The sequence below is a fragment of the Nilaparvata lugens genome, chromosome X (genome assembly GCF_014356525.2).
Source record: "Nilaparvata lugens isolate BPH chromosome X, ASM1435652v1, whole genome shotgun sequence".
Lineage (NCBI taxonomy): Eukaryota > Metazoa > Arthropoda > Insecta > Hemiptera > Delphacidae > Nilaparvata > Nilaparvata lugens.
Genome location: NC_052518.1, coordinates 90,818,734 through 90,838,563, shown reverse-complemented (window position 1 = coordinate 90,838,563; position 19,830 = coordinate 90,818,734). Strand labels below are relative to the sequence as shown.

The window sequence follows — 19,830 nt, the reverse complement described above, 5'->3', positions numbered from 1 at the left end:
CCAGTGTGAGACAGGCCTTGGAGACGATTTTGAACTCTTTTATTAAACTAATCGCTAAAATGTTATATTTGAGTAGTACCATGAGTCCAAGTGTAAATCAAGCTTCTTTTCTACATAACATATAATAATATATATAATATATATAATATATAATATTCAAGCTGCATTAAAACCTCTTTTGAGGTCTTCTCACATTAAAAGCTTTACAAATAACTTAAAAACTTGAAAGAATTTGAGAAGTAAATGTTTTAATAATAAGAGCATATCGATTGAAAACCTTTCAAAGTTCTCAATAGAAGTGCCTATTGTTTTTCATGATCGTTCGTTTCATTATAGCCTAGTACAATCAAATTATGTTCATGAAATCAAATCCAATATCTGATTGAAGTCTTAAGTCTTAAAATTGAATAAACTTTCTTATCGCATACCATTTATCAGATACCTGGATATCCTGGAGACCGTTTAGAGTTTATATACGTTGTGTATGCTTCTACATCAATTTCCCTAAAATTTTATTATGTTCTCACAGTGAAACCAAGGATTGATCGCACCAACCTCAAGAATATTGTAATTCGTGCGGGTAAGAGTGTCAAGTATGATGTGAACATCCGAGGTGAACCCCCTCCAACAGTCTCATGGTTTTTGGCTGACAAAGAGGTGATTACAATTTTCTTTCTATATTTCAATTACATAATCTCTATACATTTCTATAATTAATAATTGATTAATCAATTATGTATAACAGTCATAATTTATTTAAGTTGTCGAAAAGATATAGTCAATATGTGTAGTTGTAGATGATACTTAATAATCATCAAAGTCCACAAATTGATGTACTAAGTACAAAGTTCAATTAGTCTACAAATATAAAATAAGTTGATGAAAAACAACATCAACATTAACTCCAATATAGTTGAAATATTGAATACGTACTATGATTACTCTTCAATATAAGATATTGGAAAAATTTCTATTCTGAACTTCCCCGTCAAAAAGGAATTGTTGGTTTTTTGCAATAACTTTATACAGAGGTGTCCAAATAAATGCATAAAAATCAAATCACTTTTATTTTGACATCATGAACCCCTTGACACACCTTTTGACAGTGAATATCTTGGTAACGTACAGGTAGTTTGCATGTTTTTACTCATGAATCATGTCACACTACATTTTGACGAGACATCTAAATCTAAAATACCAAAAGTGAGGCCCAATTCACACAAAAAAAATGTCGGGCTGGGCGTGGATCAGGCATGGCACGGTCGTGGCGTATGCAATGCACACCAGATGGGCGAAATACATTCTATTTTATTCAATTAAACATATTGTTTTCCGTTTTCATTTTCAAGAAGTGGCCCGTTCTTTTACGCCTGGAGATACGGCAAAGATAGGTAAATGACCACCTGCGCCACGACAGACGTCTGTTCTGTGCGAATTGGGCCTTACTATTGGTATTCTACTTCGATGTCTCGTCAACAGGTAGTGTGTTGCATGAGTAGTTTAGATGCAAACTGTAATAACTGCCAGTGTGTTACCAAGATATTCACTGTCAAAGAGTGTATCAAGGAGTTCATGGTGTCAAAATAAAAGTGATTTGATTTTATTTTGATTTGTATGCATTTATCTGGATAAGATGGTATACACTGTCAAGGAGTGAATTTTTTTGGATCCCTCTATAGTTATTGTAATGTTATTTTGTAAGCTGGAAGTACGACTGATTCTCTGAAATTGTTTTATTTGTGATAAACAACATTGAAATACCGTAATGTTGGTACTTAACTTGAGATCATGTTGATATCTTGGGGACGATCACTTTGGGAACGGTATAAGGATTTATAATATTGCCATTTACATTCAGAAGATTTGATATACAATTTGGATCATGTTATAACAATACACTTGGGATCAACTCACACTTACGCAACTCAGGTCGAGTGCATGTGTTTCCAAATGGTAACACTCAGATTAGTCGATTCTAGTCTCCGCGACTGTTACCATTTGAAAACACATGCTCTCGACTAGAGTCGAGTCTCTTCTCGACCTGAGTGGCGTAAGTGTGAGTTGAGCCTAAATCACGTACCTTGCCATGGGAAGTAGACTACTTGAGAACTTTGTCTTCAATAGAGGGCATGGTTGTATTGTATTCTGAGCCAAAGCCTAGCCGTCATATCTCCCAATTTAAATCCACGCTACGAATCTGTCCCGTTTACACCAGCGTCGGATACGTCTTCTGAAGACTTATTACTATTGTGAGGTCCACTTTATAATAGCAGTGGAGAAAGATAGGAGAACAGCGTTGCCAATTCTCTGCCTTGCAACTGCCTTCTGTAGAAAGTAGCTGATACCGGTTTATCTTAAGTAATATTAACTATTACCGTACTTCGTGTTGAAAATTATAAATTATATTTAATTCCTCAAGAAATTATATTTTCAATGATTACATAATATATTTTTACATTGTAAAAACAATCTGGCAACGTTGCGGAGCAAGGATAGTGCTATCTGCTTTGTCAAGAGATAGACAAGAAAATCAATACCTATGTTAATCAAATACTGCCATTATAACTTGGACATTATCACTATAGATACACGTATAGTGAGGTGCACATTATAATGGCAGTGTTTGATTAGCATGGTATTGCTATCCTCGTCTGTCATTAAACAAAGCGGATAGTGTTATCTCTCTCTCAATGGCTTTCAACAATGTAGAATCAATAATTAATTAACAAAATATATTTAATCTTAATTCTTAATTTATGAAAATTCATCACGAAAATATTGAAACATTTAATTTCTTGCTCAATAAAATATAATTGATTATTTTAAACGAGAATGAACAGTTAATATTGCATCAATAAACCTGTATCAGCTACCGTCTATAGAAGGCATTGACAAGACAGAGGATCGGCAACGTTGTTCTGCTATCTTTCTCCCCTGCCATTACAACGTGGACCTCACTATACCTTTGTCTCCTTAATGGCGACTTTTCAAATTGGAACGCAACTGTACGTACTCTGTGATAGAACAGCTGATCGACCATCGATCGATCGATGAAAGAGATCGACCATCGATCTTCGAGAATTGATCGATCAGCATCGAAGATCGATATAAAGATGTAAACAAACACAAATCAGCATTTCTGTACACTGTAGAATTTCTTCGTGAATTCTTGATTTTCCACATTGATAATGTGAATCAATCGCTCATACGGAAGCTAATTTGATTTATGTTGGTTTTGGATTAAGGATTTCAATCATATTCTTACTTCAGTATAATTATTTTCATAAGGTAACCCGGTCATGGTCTCTTTTTGAGGTTATGAAATCGGCTACTGTGTATTACCTATTATGTCAATAAATTCGAGTGATTGGTTTCATGTAATTATTCGATGCAATTTATTTTAGAGCTACCTACAAGGATTTAATTCTTAGGGGGTCCAAAACAAATCTTGGGGGTCGTTAAAAAAGGTTGGAACTAAAATAGTAGTAGTGTTCAACATTGGTCTTTATGATTGGTTGAGGGGGGGGGGGTTGGTTTTGCCCTTTTTTTAAAAATGTATTTTCTTATAAATTTAGGTAGACCTAGACTACTTTCAAACTTGAAGTAGCATTTGAACTGATCTGTAAATTCTAAACTAAAGGATTATTAGTTAATTCACTGGTTTCTAATAGCCTCTCAATCTCAAAAGGCTATAAACAGTTGATTATCTAAATTCATTTGGCTTGAATTCATAAGGCTATCTAAATTCATTTGGATTTATGTCAATTATTTAACAGTGTAAATAATGCTAACGTTGTTTTTCAGACGGATAAAATTATTTCGAAAGTGAGTACGGTAACTCAAGAGAAGTTTGAGTAATGGTAGAGAATTAACTCTTATTCTATTTATATTTTCTGCTTCAAAGCGATATATTTTCTATGCTGATAGTAGTTTGCTTATCGTATGTTATTGAACTTTTGAGTGGTAGAGAATTAACCACTTTTTTCTACCGTTTTATATTCTTACTACTGTATTCTTTAAGATTGCTTATTCCATTGGACTTTGCTGATCTGTGAATTAATATAGGAGTGGAAACTCTACAGCTGAATAGGCTGTTTTATTTTGAAAATCTCTATGATTTTATACACAAGGCCAATTTTGTCTTTTTCAATAAATTTTATCCTCTTTCCCACCCTCACCATTTGAAACTATTCAACTTATTTTGATTCTGCTTTCCACTGGGATTTCCCAGCCTATCAGAATAATTGTTTTCTCTATCTGAACAAAATTTTGTACCAGTTCTTCATCATTCATTATTTTTATCATTATCCCACTTATTTTCATGTAAAATTTCCTTTAAGAATATTCTTTATTTCATCCATACTTTTCGTCTGCAAATTATGCCTTTGTAGAACAACATTACTAACGCTTAGTAGTTTTTCTCAATTTCTTCTACGGCCTATCATATCTTCTTCTCTTTTCTTTCTTTCTTAATTTCTCTTTTCGACTTCTTCATTCTGTTCTACTATATACCTTCATAACTTCATTGAATTCTTCTCTTCTTATTCCTCATTTCTTTTGTAGCTACGCTTCTATTTCTAACTGCTTATTGTTGGATTTTTCTCATTAGAAAATCACTCACTCAGCAATTTCTAAGAATTCATTCATTTGCAATTTAGAACTAAATCCATTTTAATCACATTTATGATGTCTTTCGTAGTATGTTCCATGTTGAATAGGATATTCATTGATTAACCGCATTGAGAAATATGAATTCCCAATTTTTATTAGGATGAATTTACAGTAACTTTATTAGAAAAAATAACTAGTACCCTTGTAATAGTTTCACTCCAGTCACTTATTAGCCTAATTCAAATCTGTATTTTTGTTAAGTCTTCCCTAAGTACATATAGGTTCCCTAAATCTCCAAATTGCAAATTACAGTATTTTGACTGAATGAAATGATATCTCTTAGTTTGAAAGTTTCTCTTGTCTATTCAATGATGAATTAAATAAGTCATGAAGTTTCTCATCAATGTTCAGTTCAGAACACTTAGTAAACATCAACGTATCTTAGTTATCAGATTCATTGGAATTTTGATGCCCCATTGATTAAAACTATGGATTGTGGGCAATCTATAATTAATTTGTAAATCCTGAGGTCCTTTGCACATTGGGCCACCATGGAAGCGCTTCCACGGAAACGCCACCATCAAAATTTGATAGCATTGCACACTACAGCCACCACCACGCAGACACCACTTGACTCATCACTCCTGTTCACTAGTTAACTCATGATCAGTTGAAGAATGGACGTGAAAGAAGCAGGACTATTGGCATATGTTGAATAATATAATGAATAATGCTCAAGAAAAGTTGTTATATAACTTACCAAATTCATTTTGTTCATTTTCTGTGAGGTTATATTTTTCAATGAAAAGATTTACCAGCTCCCTCCAAGAATTTTTCTTCACATCCCGGTCTGCATATAATTTTGAAGACATGTCCCATATAGCTGGTCTGCTTTCAACTTCAAGAATGAACCTTTCTGTATCAAATTGTTCACTATTCATTACGACGACTCCAACAGACAACTGTACTGAACTTGATTTGGATTGAAACTGAACTGGAGATTATTTTCTGGTGGCTGGTAGCTGGTGGCTCTAGTGTGCAATGACAGATAATACTCAATGGTATGACGTGGTGGCGCGACAGTCTGGTGGCTAACAAAATCAGCGGTTCGAGCCACCACATTTCTGGAAGCTCGGCTGGTGGCTGGTAGCTCTAGTGTGCAGTGACAGATAAGAGACAATGCTACCACGTGGTGGCGCTTCCATGGTGGCCCAGTGTGCAAAGGGCCTTAGAATTAAATGACTTCAGAAATTTACATTATAACTCATGAAAATTTCATCAGTATTTGACCCAGCCTATTTTATTCGCTTAATCTTCTCTACTTCCCATTAAAACACCACTTATTTGGGAACATGTTACAATATTTATATCTCACTGTAACACCTTCTGTCTTCAATTATATCCTGTTGAACTACTTTCTAATATGTTTCATCTGAGAGTAAACTATTGAAACTTATATTTTTAGAATATTGTACAATGCTTTGAAAAAAGAGTTTTTCTAAAAATGTTTGCTCATTTCAGGTAAGATCCGAAGAAAATATTGAAATTGTGAATATACCGTACAATACAAAAATAACAATCAGTGATGCTCTGAGGAAAAATTCAGGACTCTACAGGATTGTGGCTGAAAATCCATCAGGAAAAGACGAGGCTGATGTCGAAGTAACTGTACTATGTAAGTGTTCAAGAATTTTACTTTCAGAAAAATAATAGGCCTAAAAATCCAAGTTCATTTATCTTTCACATTTGATGAGTTACTGATGATGCAAGTTCCATGACTTGATCCGTTGAAATTGGAAAACGTTCGTGATGATAGTTTGAAATAAAGAAAAACGCCCCAATCTCGATAGTCTGTTTGTATTGGACCGTTAAAATATTTTTTTTGTCTGGCTTAACTTTGGATATTGAAAGCAGACGGTTTGCTATAATCTTGTGTGCTTGTTTATAAATTGCCCCATAAAAAACTATTCAAGCAAATTCAATAGAACTTATCAACCTTGAGATTCTTATAATTATATTTTATTTTTTCAATCCTCACAGCTATAAGCCTACTTATCGTTTCTGAATCCTCAGCTGAAACACTTCTCAAATGTGTTTAGATTTGTTGCAGTAATTTCGTCATAGCTTTTGGATGTTGCCAAACAACTTTAGCTGCATATACAGAGTGGCCAATAAGTCAGTTGACAAATATGCATTTAATGAAATGATACACAACAAAATGGAATACATGTCTATTATTAATTTTATAGTTGTAATGATATATTTCAGGTAATTTAACCCAATAAGTGAAGAACATTCTTATTTTTAAATCCTCAAGATATAAGATTGCTGTAGTGGTATGGTTTGTAACAACAGCTGACCTTAACAATTGCAAGCGTCAACTGACTTATAGGCCACTCTGTATTTTGGATTATTAATTATTAGATTTTTTGACCTATCGTTTTTAAATCCTCAGCTGAAACATATTTCAATTGAATGTGACTAGAATAGGTTCGTTGTAGTGATTTCTTCATTGTTTCTGAATATTGCCAGACAGTTTCAGTTGCATATATCTACTAACAGCTATCTTTTTGTAATCCTCAGCTGCTCCGTCACGGCCTGTAGGACCTCTGAAAGTGAAAGATGTCACGGCAAGCAGCGCCAAATTGGAATGGAAGAAGCCTGAAGACGATGGTGGAAAACCGGTCACCGCGTACTCGGTCGAGAAACTGGACACAGCCACCGGAAGATGGGTTCCTGTGGGAAGGACCAACGAACCCGAAATGGAAGTCAAGGGTCTGCAAGAGGGCCACGAATACCAGTTCCGTGTCAAGGCCATCAATGAGGAGGGCGAAAGTGAACCTCTTGATACCGAGAGGGCGATTCTTGCCAAGAATCCTTATGGTCAGTATATTTCTTTTCTCGAAGAATAATTTTTTCAAAGAATTATGGATCCATCCCTTCTTTTATGATCTATGTCTTCTATTCATATTTATCCACCTTCCTTCATAGATCTATCCCATGTTTTTTATTCATATTTTCTCAATTTTCAATTCAAATGAAATTTAAATATTTAAATTTAAACTTAATTATCTATTTAGTATATAAAACTAATAAATATAATTATTTATTAAGTATAACACTTAATTATTATAGTTAAATTAAACCTAATTAAGTTCAATTTAAACTTGAATATTAGGTGTTTTCTAATTTTTCCATGTTACAAAATATATTCATCCCTTCTTTTGTGATTTATGTCTTCTATTCATATCTATCCAACTTCCTTCATAGATCTATCCCATGTTTTTTCATTCATATTTTCTCAATTTTCAAATTAAATTAATGAAAATATTATTGTTTTTTATTTGTTCTATGTTCCAAGATAGATCTATCCCTGCTTTCATGATTTATGTCTTCAATTCACATTTATCTTCTTTCATAGATCCATCCCATGTTTTTTATTCATATTCTGTCAATTTTCAAATTAAATTAATGAAAATATTAGGTGGTTTCTATATTTTCCATGTTTAAGCTTTATGCTTTATTTCTATAGGCCTACATATTTTTACAACTTCCTCCATAAATCTATGCTATGTCTTCTAATCATATTTTCTCAACTTTAAATCAAGTGAATGAAAATATTAGGCGGTTTTCAATAACAAGTGTCAGTTTTCTCTTATTCTGCCTATTCAGTGGAATTAGTTCCACTATGATTATTAAAAGTTCAAAAATGTATACTTATAAAGCTGCCACCTGGAAGATGTCATGATCTAGTTTAATGGTAGCTAGACTTTCATGAACAATCAAAATTGTCACCCAATGAAAATTGGGAAAGTAAATTCTTTCAAATACTTGGGCTTGATTACTGTTTTTTAGTGGTTCAGAACACTTCTGAAATTAATGGAAGTTTTGGGCTTTGAGCTTTGAGCTTGTGAGTGATGTACAAGCAAAACCAATTATTTTTGTATAAATTGGCTGAGAGGTAAAAGCAGTATTGTAAAAATGGAATTCTCAAGAAAATCCAATTCTTTTTGTAGAAATTAGCTGAGCGGTAAAAGTAGTATATAAAAAACGGAATTCTCGACATTGAAAAATATTCTAAATGTGATGAAATTCAATATCCATTATTTTATAATATTAATAATATAATTAATAATATAATTTTATAATATTCAATTCAGAATATTATTGAGATGATATGATAAAGAATATTTATGAATGAGAGTGGGCTTTGGGTTGATTTTATAAGGAAGTTGGCCTTGGGCTTAATTAAAAAATTAATAAGTTTTTGGGCTTGATTACTGTTTTTAGTGCTTGATTAGTTTCTTAAATTAATGGAAGACTGTGTGTCAAATATCAGGCCTCTAAGAAGGTGGAACTTCTCATAAATCCCTACCTGTGAATGATATTATTTAGTCATCTGATGATTGTTAAATTACAGAATTTTACTGAATTGAATCACTTCCTCTAATGTTATGTATATTTAATTTTGATCTTTGATAGTGATCGACTTAAATTTAATTTTTATATTTTTTAGATGTGGCTTCTAAGCCTGGCACACCTGAATTCACGGACTGGGATGTGGACAAGGTGGAGCTGAAGTGGACCCCTCCCAAGTCAAACGGAGGTGCTCCCATCACTGGATATGTCATTGAAAAGAAGGAGAAATTCTCGGCGTCTTGGGATGAAGTTCTCACAACCGATGTAAGCTATAACTTTTTTCAAAATTATACTTCCTAATTGGATTATTGCTGTCATTTGTTGTTCATTAATACAATTCGAATGAGTTCACAACGTCTTCCATCCAGCAGGATTCCCATCCAGCAGTGAAAACGACCGATACAGTTGAAATATTACTAGTGACCCCCTGGGTTGTAGAACTCGCTCATAAACTGTTGTATTGATCTTTGATATTCGCAACTTGTAATTATACAGGATTGGTGAAAATTATGGAAACAATTTAATATTTCTTTTATAAGGTTAATTTGATGGTAGGATTCATGGGGATGCTATTTAAATTAAAAAACTACTTCTTTGTCCGCTATCTTGGATTCGTTATAAAATGACCATCATAAATGATTCATCATACTGTAGTTGAAATGCACTTAATGTAGTTCCTTTTCCTCCTTGCCTTTTTCCCATTATTTGGGGTCGGCTATCCTTGATCTAAGTCTCCAGTTCCAACGATCCTGGGTCGTCTGATTTGTCAGGTCCAACTGCTTCATGTTTTTATGAACTAAACCTAGCCATGTGAGACGGGGTCTGCCTCTGCCCCTCGGCTCTGTCTCCATATCAAGTACTTTCCTTGTCATATGATTGGGTGAACGTCTATTCACATGTCCATACCAGCGCAATCTTCCTTCCATTATCTTCTGATAGACTACTGGTGCCACCCGGGAACTGCACCGAACATGGGTGTTTCGAATATGGTCCAGTCTAGTCACACCTCCTGCCCATCTCAGCATTTTCATTTCAGCAGAATGGAGTTTCTCTTCTTGCTGGTTTTTCAGGGTTCAACCCACTCACTACCATATAGCATTGCTGGTCGCACTGCAGCTTTATTCACTTTTCCCTTGATGGGCACAGGCATTCTTTCGTCGCAAAGTACCCCCTTTAGCTCTCTCCATTTAATCCATCCAGTGTTTATACGGCTTGAGATGTCAGCATCCATGCTTCCATCATGGCTGATTATGGAGCCTAAATATTTGCATTGACTAACTACTGGGAGTGGAGTACCTTGCAAGTGTAAGTGTGCCTGCGCCTGATCATCATTGTCTCCAAAGCTGCAGTGCATATAGACCGTCTTCTCTCTGCTAATTCTTAGTCCAGCTGCTTCCAGGCTGGCACGCCACAAATCTTACTGTTGCAATTCTTCTGGCGTTTTTCAATTAAATGTACTTAATGTAGCTCTGCTTTATAATTCATCTATATGAATATACACTCAGTAGAATACGATAATTCTTGTTTTAATTGTATTATAATTATTTAAAAATTATTTCCAGACTCCTGCTACCACTGCTGTGGTGCCGGGATTGAAGGAGGGAAACCAATACCAATTCAGAGTGCGAGCCGTGAACAAAGCTGGGCCATCCGAGCCTAGCGACTCCACTAAACCAATTATTGCCAAAGCAAGAAACTGTAAGTGAAACTCTTCAAATCTCCATTATTGAAATATTCAATACCAATACTTTAAAAGTTCATATTACTCATGATTTGAAATTTTGCGTTTTAGGAAGTTATTTTCATTGAATGAAAATCTATTATCCAAATTATTAGTTTTATTAAATTAATTAGTTTAGTTAGATTAGCAAACATCAAATACATACATAAAGATGAATTTGATTGGAATAATTTAGTGAATTCTAGCATCAAGTCTGTGATCTAGAAAGTATTGTAAGAAATTATCACAAGTATGTGATCTAATTGTATTATAGTTGTACTTCATAGGCTACCATCCCTCTAAGAATCCGTTTTAATGTAACTACTCTTTAAAGATAAAGTTCTTCAATTATCACTCATCAAAATTCTTCTCTCAATTTTTTTGAATATGTATTAATGTTGTGGAACCTCTCCATAATTGGAAAATCACACTTTATTTGTCAAATCCACTCAATTTAATTACAGAACTGCAGTTTCGTGTTAAAACCAACACATCTTCAGCTGTACAGAATACTCATGTAAATTAATAAAGGTGGACAAATAAAACATTGTTCTTTTCTAATCCTGCTGTAGATTTGTCTTTCTAGGTTAAAGAATTTATGCTAAAATTTACTACATAATTCCAAACAAATTCATATTTATTTATGTTAGCTAATCTATCCCATATTTTTATGTATTCCCTGACCTGACCTGACCTTTGGGTCAGGCTGTTTGGCATTCCCTACTTCAAAATTCTCTGAATACTGAAAGTATTGAATGAAAAAGACTAAGAAATTGTCAAAAAACCACTGATTTATTGATAAATAGAAAGACCGGTTTCGGTTATTACACCATTGTCAATCTCTGATAAACTAAAACTAAATACAATAGTTTTTCCATTTATATATTTGTTTTATTATCTTTCACATTTGTTTTCTTGGTTCTTATTTTGTACTAAAAAGTAAATTTTATTATCATGGCGATTCTGTTGCTTAAGCCGCCATTTTGTCACACCGTTGAGGGGGAGGAGACTGTCTAGCTAGGCCAATGGCAGGCGATCATGCCCTCGACCAATAGCAGTACTCGCCTACTAGTATAAATTCTGCTGCTCTTGTATTTAGTTTTAGTTTATCAGAGATTGACAATGGTGTAATAACCGAAACCGGTCTTTCTATTTATCAATAAATCAGTGGTTTTTTTGACAATTTCTTAGTCTTTTTCATTCAATATGAATAATTACCACAATATCAACTTCTCAACTACACAAAAAGTGAATACTGAAAGTGTAAAATATAAGTAAAGTATATATAGGATTATAAACATGAAGGATTTATGTCCCTTTTCTGTTTTTTCCCATGAAATGCAGTCAGTCAATTAACCATATTGAATTGCATCTAACTTCAAAAATAAGAGTAACTACTTTACTATTGACTCTACCTTCAATATTTGTTCAACAGAGCCTAATTTATGTTAAGGAGAATTTGGAGAAGTTTTTGGAACAGGTGGTAGTTCATAGCCATTACACTAGAAATAGGGGTAATTTGATTACTTATCGGAATACTTATTCTAGTACACAAAAAGCATTTCTATTTTTCCCGTAAAATTGTTTAATTCACGTACTGAACATTTACGAAATATGGAAAATGGTACTTTTAAAAATCATATCAACTTTTTCTTAGCAGCTAACCCTTTAAATAATAAGATTGAAGATTTTTATACATTAGCTAGGAATATTGGTTTAGGTTGAAAATCAGGTGACATATCATCATAAGGTACTGATAGTGCAACTTACTGATGTAATATATTTGTATTTTGTATCATACATAATATAGTATATATTTGAATCTTGTATTGTATCTGGGGACCTCAGATATGGCTGCAATGAAGTTTCTATTCTATTAATTGTGGATAAAAATAACTATACTGAAGTCCACGTTATATTGGCAGTGGAGAAAGATAGCAGAACAACGTTGCCGATCCTTTTTCTTGTCAATGCCTTCTATAGACGGTAGCTGATACAGGTTTATTGATGAAATATTAACTGTTCATTCTCCTTTAAAATAATCAATTATATTGTATTAAGCAAGAAATAATATTTCTCAATAATTTAATAATACATTTTCATAATTAAGATTAAATATTTTTCAATTAATTATTAATTCTACATTGTTAAAAAACGATCTGGCAAGAAAGCAAAGAGAGAAAGAGATAGCGCTATCCGCTTTGTTGAATGATAGACAAGGATAGCAATACCATTGCTAATTAAACACTGCCATTATAACGTGGACCTGACTATAGTGAAAGTTGGTATTTTGGAACCCATTCTCGTCTCTTCTGATTTAACATTTTTCTTACTTGAACACTTTTTTGACAGTCTAATGGTAAGTGTCATTGAATTGTTCTTCTTTTGCAGTGAAACCTTGCATCAACCGTGAGAAATTGCAGAAGGTTGTGGTACGCGCTGGTCAAGCGGTGAAGTTCGATGTTGATGTGAAGGGTGAACCTCCTCCAACTATTTCATGGATTTTCCAAATGACGCCGTTGGAAAATGGGCCGACAGTGAAGATCGAGAACGAGGACTACAACACTAAGATCGCCATCACAGAAACTTCTCGCAAAGACACAGGAACTTACACCGTGAAAGCCGAGAACATCAACGGTGTTGATGAGGCTCCTGTTGAAGTGGTTATTCTAGGTAATTTATCTATTACAATACTATTTTTTTTTGTCTGAAATTGAAATTTATTGCATAAATAAAATCATTCACAATCAATCCCATCCATCCTCATCGCCATTGTTAAGTATCGTTTATTTACTTAAATACAAGAAAATACATAATTAACTTGATGCCATTAAGCCAGATCAAGAACTGAACTATATATTCCAAATCCATAGCAACGTTCCAATCAACATATGATTTTCTCAATACATTACAAGCAGTACATTATAAACAGACAGTAGCCTATAACCAATACATTAATATGACAATGAATTAGAATTAATTAATATGACACGTTAAATTACAGTAATTAAAAATCAATAATCAGAAGTAATGTATGAAAAATATACAAAACTGTAAATGTCTGTCTTCTACGCTATTTCTAATTATTCTTGAATTCATGTTAAAATGCTATCAATTAGTATTTCATTTCCAATTGGAGGTAAATGTTTCCTTAGCAACATTCTAAGTGGTTTTTCATTATTATTTTCAGTTTAAATGCATTGTGATACATGTTAAAAAAAGAAAATATATAGAAAAGAATATCTTTATTAGCCTCAATAGTACATCACAATGTGATACATAGGCCAGTCAAAACAATATAATATAGCATATAATGTATATTTTACACATTCCCATATTTCTTCTCAATTTTTATTACCGGAACTACCCAACATATTCCGTCCCATTTTACAAATAATTTTACCGTTACAGCCTAATATTTCATCTAATTTGGCAACCCATTTTACAAATAATTCTACCGGTACATTCCAATATTTTATCTAATTTTGCAACCCATACAGACAAACCAGGAGCACCGGAAGGCCCACTGGAGGTGACCGATGTGCACAAGGAGGGCTGCAAACTGCACTGGGACAAACCCAAGGACGATGGTGGCCTGCCGGTGACCGGCTACGTGATCGAGAAGATGGACACTGCCACCGGACGCTGGTTGCCGGCTGGCTTTGTCAATGCCGACAAAACCGAGGCTGATGTCACGGGACTCGAGCCAGGCAAGAAGTACCAGTTCAGGGTGAAGGCGGCCAATGAGGAGGGAGAGGGTGAACCTCTGGAGACATCAGCTGCTATTCTCGCCAAGAATCCATACGGTAAGAGACTAAATACCATGACACTAAACACCACAAACACACCACCTTCATCCATAAAACAATGCTGGTCTTCACCATAACACCTGATACTTCCAATTGCTAAAATCATAAACCAATTGTATTTCTCTCTCATCTTGACTGTGAAATTTCAACTTTGCATCAACTGCTATTCTTGCTAAGAATTCATCCTCAGCTATGCATTTCTCTTCAGATACTTCCAATTGATCAACAAGTTCAATTGCAAAACTATGAACCTCTCCATTCCTCTCTCATCTTCTTGTGATTAGAGCTTGCAATGTATTTCTGTAATTTGTTGTTTGCCATAGGTCTTTTCAGACCTGGAAAAGGAAATATAATAAATCAATCAATCTGCAATCAGTGGAATTTCAATGATACATAATATCTGTATCATTATCATTACAAAAATTGAAATATCGTTATATTGTTTGAAATATTTATTTTTATTGTTCAGCGTGTTTAAATCATTAGTAACTTACTATTTTTTAGTATCACATTTTTTATGAGTTCGTGTCATTATATAATATGCTCGTCTAAGAAGCACACTTCTGATTTTCTAATGCAGTGGTTATTTCAACTGTAAAATATATTATTATTCAGTGTTATTCCTTTATTATTATTAATTCAATGCATTTAATTTTATTTATTTTTATTCATCATTTTTTCAAGAATGCACTGACCGGGAGAGAAAAACTAAGGATATTCCTTTTACTATTTCTTTCCCAAATTTACATAACATTTTAAGAGTCCGAAATAGGGCTACTTTGATTAATAATATTACTTTTATTTATTTCAATTGAATAGTATATTATAGTTTCTATTGTTTATCCTCAAACTGAGTTTTGTTCCACGTTTGAAATGTTTTTATATACATTGGCTATACATTTTACCAGATATGAATCTATTTATTTTTACTGTAGTATTAAAATATCTGTTACTCAATTTTGTATTTAGTCTTACACGTATATTTTTACATTACAGTCTTATTATTATTTATTTATTTTTATATTATGTAATCTCTGCCGTACTATGTTTTGATGTGCAATGGGTTTTCCTAGACGTAGCACAAAATAGAAATCGATAAAAAAATCAATCTTCACCTTGTTTTTTTCAGATGCTCCCGGCGCACCCGGTCTTCCTGAGATTGCTGATTACAATGAGAACATGGTCGAACTGAAATGGGAGCCACCTTTCAGAGATGGTGGAGCTCCTATCACCGGTAAATTATTCACCTCTTCTCATGAATTATCACACACAGTGTATGTTAAATGGTCGAATTTGTATGTTGTGAGAGCTCCGTAGGAGGCTCCTAATTCAAATATCTGGTTTTAATTCAAATATCACCGGTGATTTCTAAAATACTCGATTTCCCACAAATTATCAAAATACAGTATGTTCAAAGGTTGAATGTTTATTTTGCGAAAGTACTAAAGAGGTTTTTGAAAGACAAGTGGGATGAAAATGAGTACAAATTGAATAATAAAAAATACAAAGAAAATTTAAGAAATGCGAATTGAATAATGTGATCAGAGATGATCTACAATTATTCCGTTACACAATTACAAATAACAAAATGTAATGATGTTGTCTTTTCTTCCTAAATAGTTTTATTTACACAAAACTCAAGTTATATTGGGTATTTCATGGATATTTTTAGGTAGTTATATTGGTTTATCGCTCCTCACACATAGGCATTTGCCCATATGAGGAGCCTTCTTCACTTGATGTCCTATATTTTGTAAAAGAAGAAGAAACCAAACCAATTTCAATTCAACTAAATATTTTGTCAATAGAAGTATTTAATTCAAAAATACAAAATACGATGTTGATATTTCATTAATAATAGACAATAGAAAAATCAATTAGTAATAATGATTAGCACAGATCTGCAGCGTTCCTAGTGAGATTGGCATACTGATTCAACTCTATTCGTTGGAAACCATATAATGACAAAACAGTACGGAAAAGCAACCACAATTAAGCAACAACATTTAAAAGCAGCCATAACTCACCCCACTGCTCGCTTTGCGTGGTCCACTCTTTGGGCCTAAAGGAATATTGTTGTGTTCAAAAGACCTGCTGATAGGCCATCCATTATATAAGATAATTCATAATTTCTTTTGTTTTTAATCATATTAAAACTAGTCACTCTGACTAACCATTAGTTTTCTGTTAATATATGCTATAATTAAATTATTTTCTATACTAAAGTCTTCAAGTGATGTCCTCAGTTACTTTCTATAAAATATGAAAGAATAAAATTCTTAATTTGGTCATCTAATTTGGCCAGTCAGACATATTTCCCATGTAACAAGAAACTTCAAGGTCTCTAGAAACTTATTATTATTATTATATGTATGGCATTTCTGCAATGAGGAGTCAAAAACAACTTTAGAAAAAAACATACAGTTATACAAATATTATTTATTATTATTATTTACTGGTACATAAATCATGACATAATTATTTGGGAGAGAAGCAACAGGCTTAGCCCAAAACTGCTTCTCTACCGATTTTGATAAATAATGCAGTCCAAAATTGGGTTATGTATCTTCAATATAAAATAGGAAATATTTTTAAGGTCATTAAAAGCATTATAAGCATTGAACTGTGGTAACAATAACGAAGAATTCTGTGTCTTTTCCAGGCTACATAATTGAAAAGAAGGGCAGGTTCGACCCAGATTTCACGAAGGCGGCTGAAGTAGTAGGCAACACTTGCAAGGGCAAAGTGCCCAACTTGGAAGAGGGAACCCAGTACCAGTTCCGCGTGAGAGCAGTCAACAAAGCCGGACCAGGAGATGCCAGCGAGGCTACCAACCCACACACTGCCAAGCCACGTTTCAAGAAGCCAAGGATCGATCGCACCAACCTGCAGAACTTGGTATTCAAAGTTGGTCACACCGCACTCATCGATGTCAATGTATCGGGAGAACCTCCTCCAACATGTGTTTGGACATTCAAAGACAGGGTAAGTCAATATCCAAAAGCATACCTTATTACATATATGAGAATACAGGTTCCACTTTATTTTTCACAGAAATAATCGATAACATGCTCGAAAAGCCTCAATCAATACTGATTGGAGGAGAACAACGAAAATAAGGATGTTATTTCCATTCAATGTAAAGAAGTACATGAGTAATGATAGAGAATACTGATTGACATATTCTGGTTTACCCAAATTAGAACACATGTAAATCACTTACAGCTGATGATGTGTGAACACACACCAAAGCATGCTCCTGTGAAATAATAATTTTTATTAAAATAAAGTTGATTTTTGACAACATTTCATGTCTTCAAATAATTATGTAAATTAGTTTTTTCTTGAATATCAGTGGGACGACTCAGTTCTATGAGGATCATTAAGGGTTAATAGATAATGTTTTAGGGATTGATGTAAATATAAATCCCATAAACATACTTTAAAGTGCTCTATGACTGAGATGAATAAAGATTAACTAACTTCTATAGATTGATGAATGGATGAATAAAATCGATCTAGATAGAATTTAAAGTAAATCTGTACATTAATACGTTGTGATACAAATTGGTTAGGTTGTATCCATTCCAAATCACAGTCCAAGTCATGCTTTTTTCAACTTATAAAAACAAGTAAAATATATGTGCTTGTTTTTTTTTTTTTTTTTTTTTTTTTCAAGGTGATACACATACTATAATTAGGAAAGAAAAAACAGGCAATTGCCCAAAACTTCTTCAGTTCCTGGATTTTCACATATTAAAAATAGTCCAAACAATTAGGTTAAGTTCAAATTTTGATTTCTGCCAAAGTTTCCGCACCATCCGAGGAAGATAACACAGATATAAAATTGATTTTGAATTTCACAATGTTGATATAAAGCCGAAAAACAATAATCAATCATAAATTCAATTAAATTAATTGAAATAAATTAAAAAATTTGAAGACAAAAATTAGACACTCACTTTCAGCTACTTTACAGCTGTTTATTACAAGCAATGTAATAAATTGTATAATAATATTATATGTTTTGAAACATATAATGGCACATTCTGGGTAGCTTTGATTTTGTGAAGTTGTAATCGTCATATTATCATCATTGCAGTATTGATGGTTGCCTTATAAGGTAGAAAAAAATATTTTCAAATTTTAACTGAAAATGTTTTTTTTCAAGCAAAATATCTATACCTCCTTCCTAAGAACCACTCCTTTTGAACCATATGGCTAATCTCCTCAAATCCTACAAATCTCATTACCAAAATGAATGAATTTCACACACATATTGTAACGTAATATAAATATGTGTGATTGTTATGAAAATCTGCAATATGATTGTGCTTAATACTGTACATAAAACTAAAAAATCTTACATACCTGGTACCTGGTACACACAATTCTATAACTTCTACAACATGATCACTAAATTTTAACAACTGTAACTCGCTTAAGGAATGTCATCATAACACCTCGCAAGAAAATAGAGAACGGGATAAACTTGGTGATTAAATATATGTGATTGTTATGAAAATCTGCAATATGATTGTGCTTAATACTGTACATAAATTAAAAAATCTTACATACAGTTGTGAGGTACATGGTGTATACAATTCTATGACTTCTACAACATGATCACTAAATTTTAACAACCGTAACTCGCTTAAGGAATGTCATCATAACACCACGCAAGAAAATAGAGAACGGGGTAAACTTGGTGATTTTAGACGTTTCTTCAAACAAAAATAAGAGGTATTGCTACAATTTTTCCCTTATCTTGCGTTATTCCAATTTTTTTCCTCATATGAGTTGGAATATCATAGACGAAGCAACAGCCTTCATTGTCAATACACTAATAATCTCCACGTGTATTGATGGGGCTGTTAATGCCTGGTGACTTTAATGTTGTGGGATGACTCACAATCACCATGTTTCTTCACCGTACTCTATGTATTTTCTGAATATAAATTCAAAGCTTCTTGGTTATATTTTAATGCGGTTGAACTCCCATATATCAATAAATTATACTACGCAGGCTCCATTATCATTTTTAAGCTTTTTAAATTAATTTTCAAGCTGTGTTTTGAATTTATTTAGACTATTAGTTTCTGATTACTTTTGCCTTTTTTATTCTCAATCACGCTATCAGGTTTGCTTAGAACGTTTTTCTATAAAATTTTTCTAAAAAAAATTATACCCATTTTGAAGATTTTGCTTAAACATTCTTCAGCCTTTTCTGCTTTTTTATGCATGAGCGTAAACGCTTTTTTCTCTTTCGCT

At 33.2% G+C, this 19,830-nt stretch overlaps 1 protein-coding gene across 1 annotated transcript in view; it reads left to right on the top strand.

Annotated features, from left to right (window-relative positions):
- Positions 1–19,830, top strand: part of LOC111043958 (twitchin) — a 226,797-nt gene that overhangs the window by 119,601 nt on the left and 87,366 nt on the right. Inside the window, 9 exon segments of the mRNA XM_039442103.1 lie at positions 530–657; positions 6,133–6,286; positions 7,195–7,494; positions 9,128–9,294; positions 10,593–10,728; positions 13,142–13,423; positions 14,251–14,556; positions 15,689–15,793; positions 17,222–17,544. Coding sequence (XP_039298037.1) covers positions 530–657; positions 6,133–6,286; positions 7,195–7,494; positions 9,128–9,294; positions 10,593–10,728; positions 13,142–13,423; positions 14,251–14,556; positions 15,689–15,793; positions 17,222–17,544 — 1,901 coding nt within the window.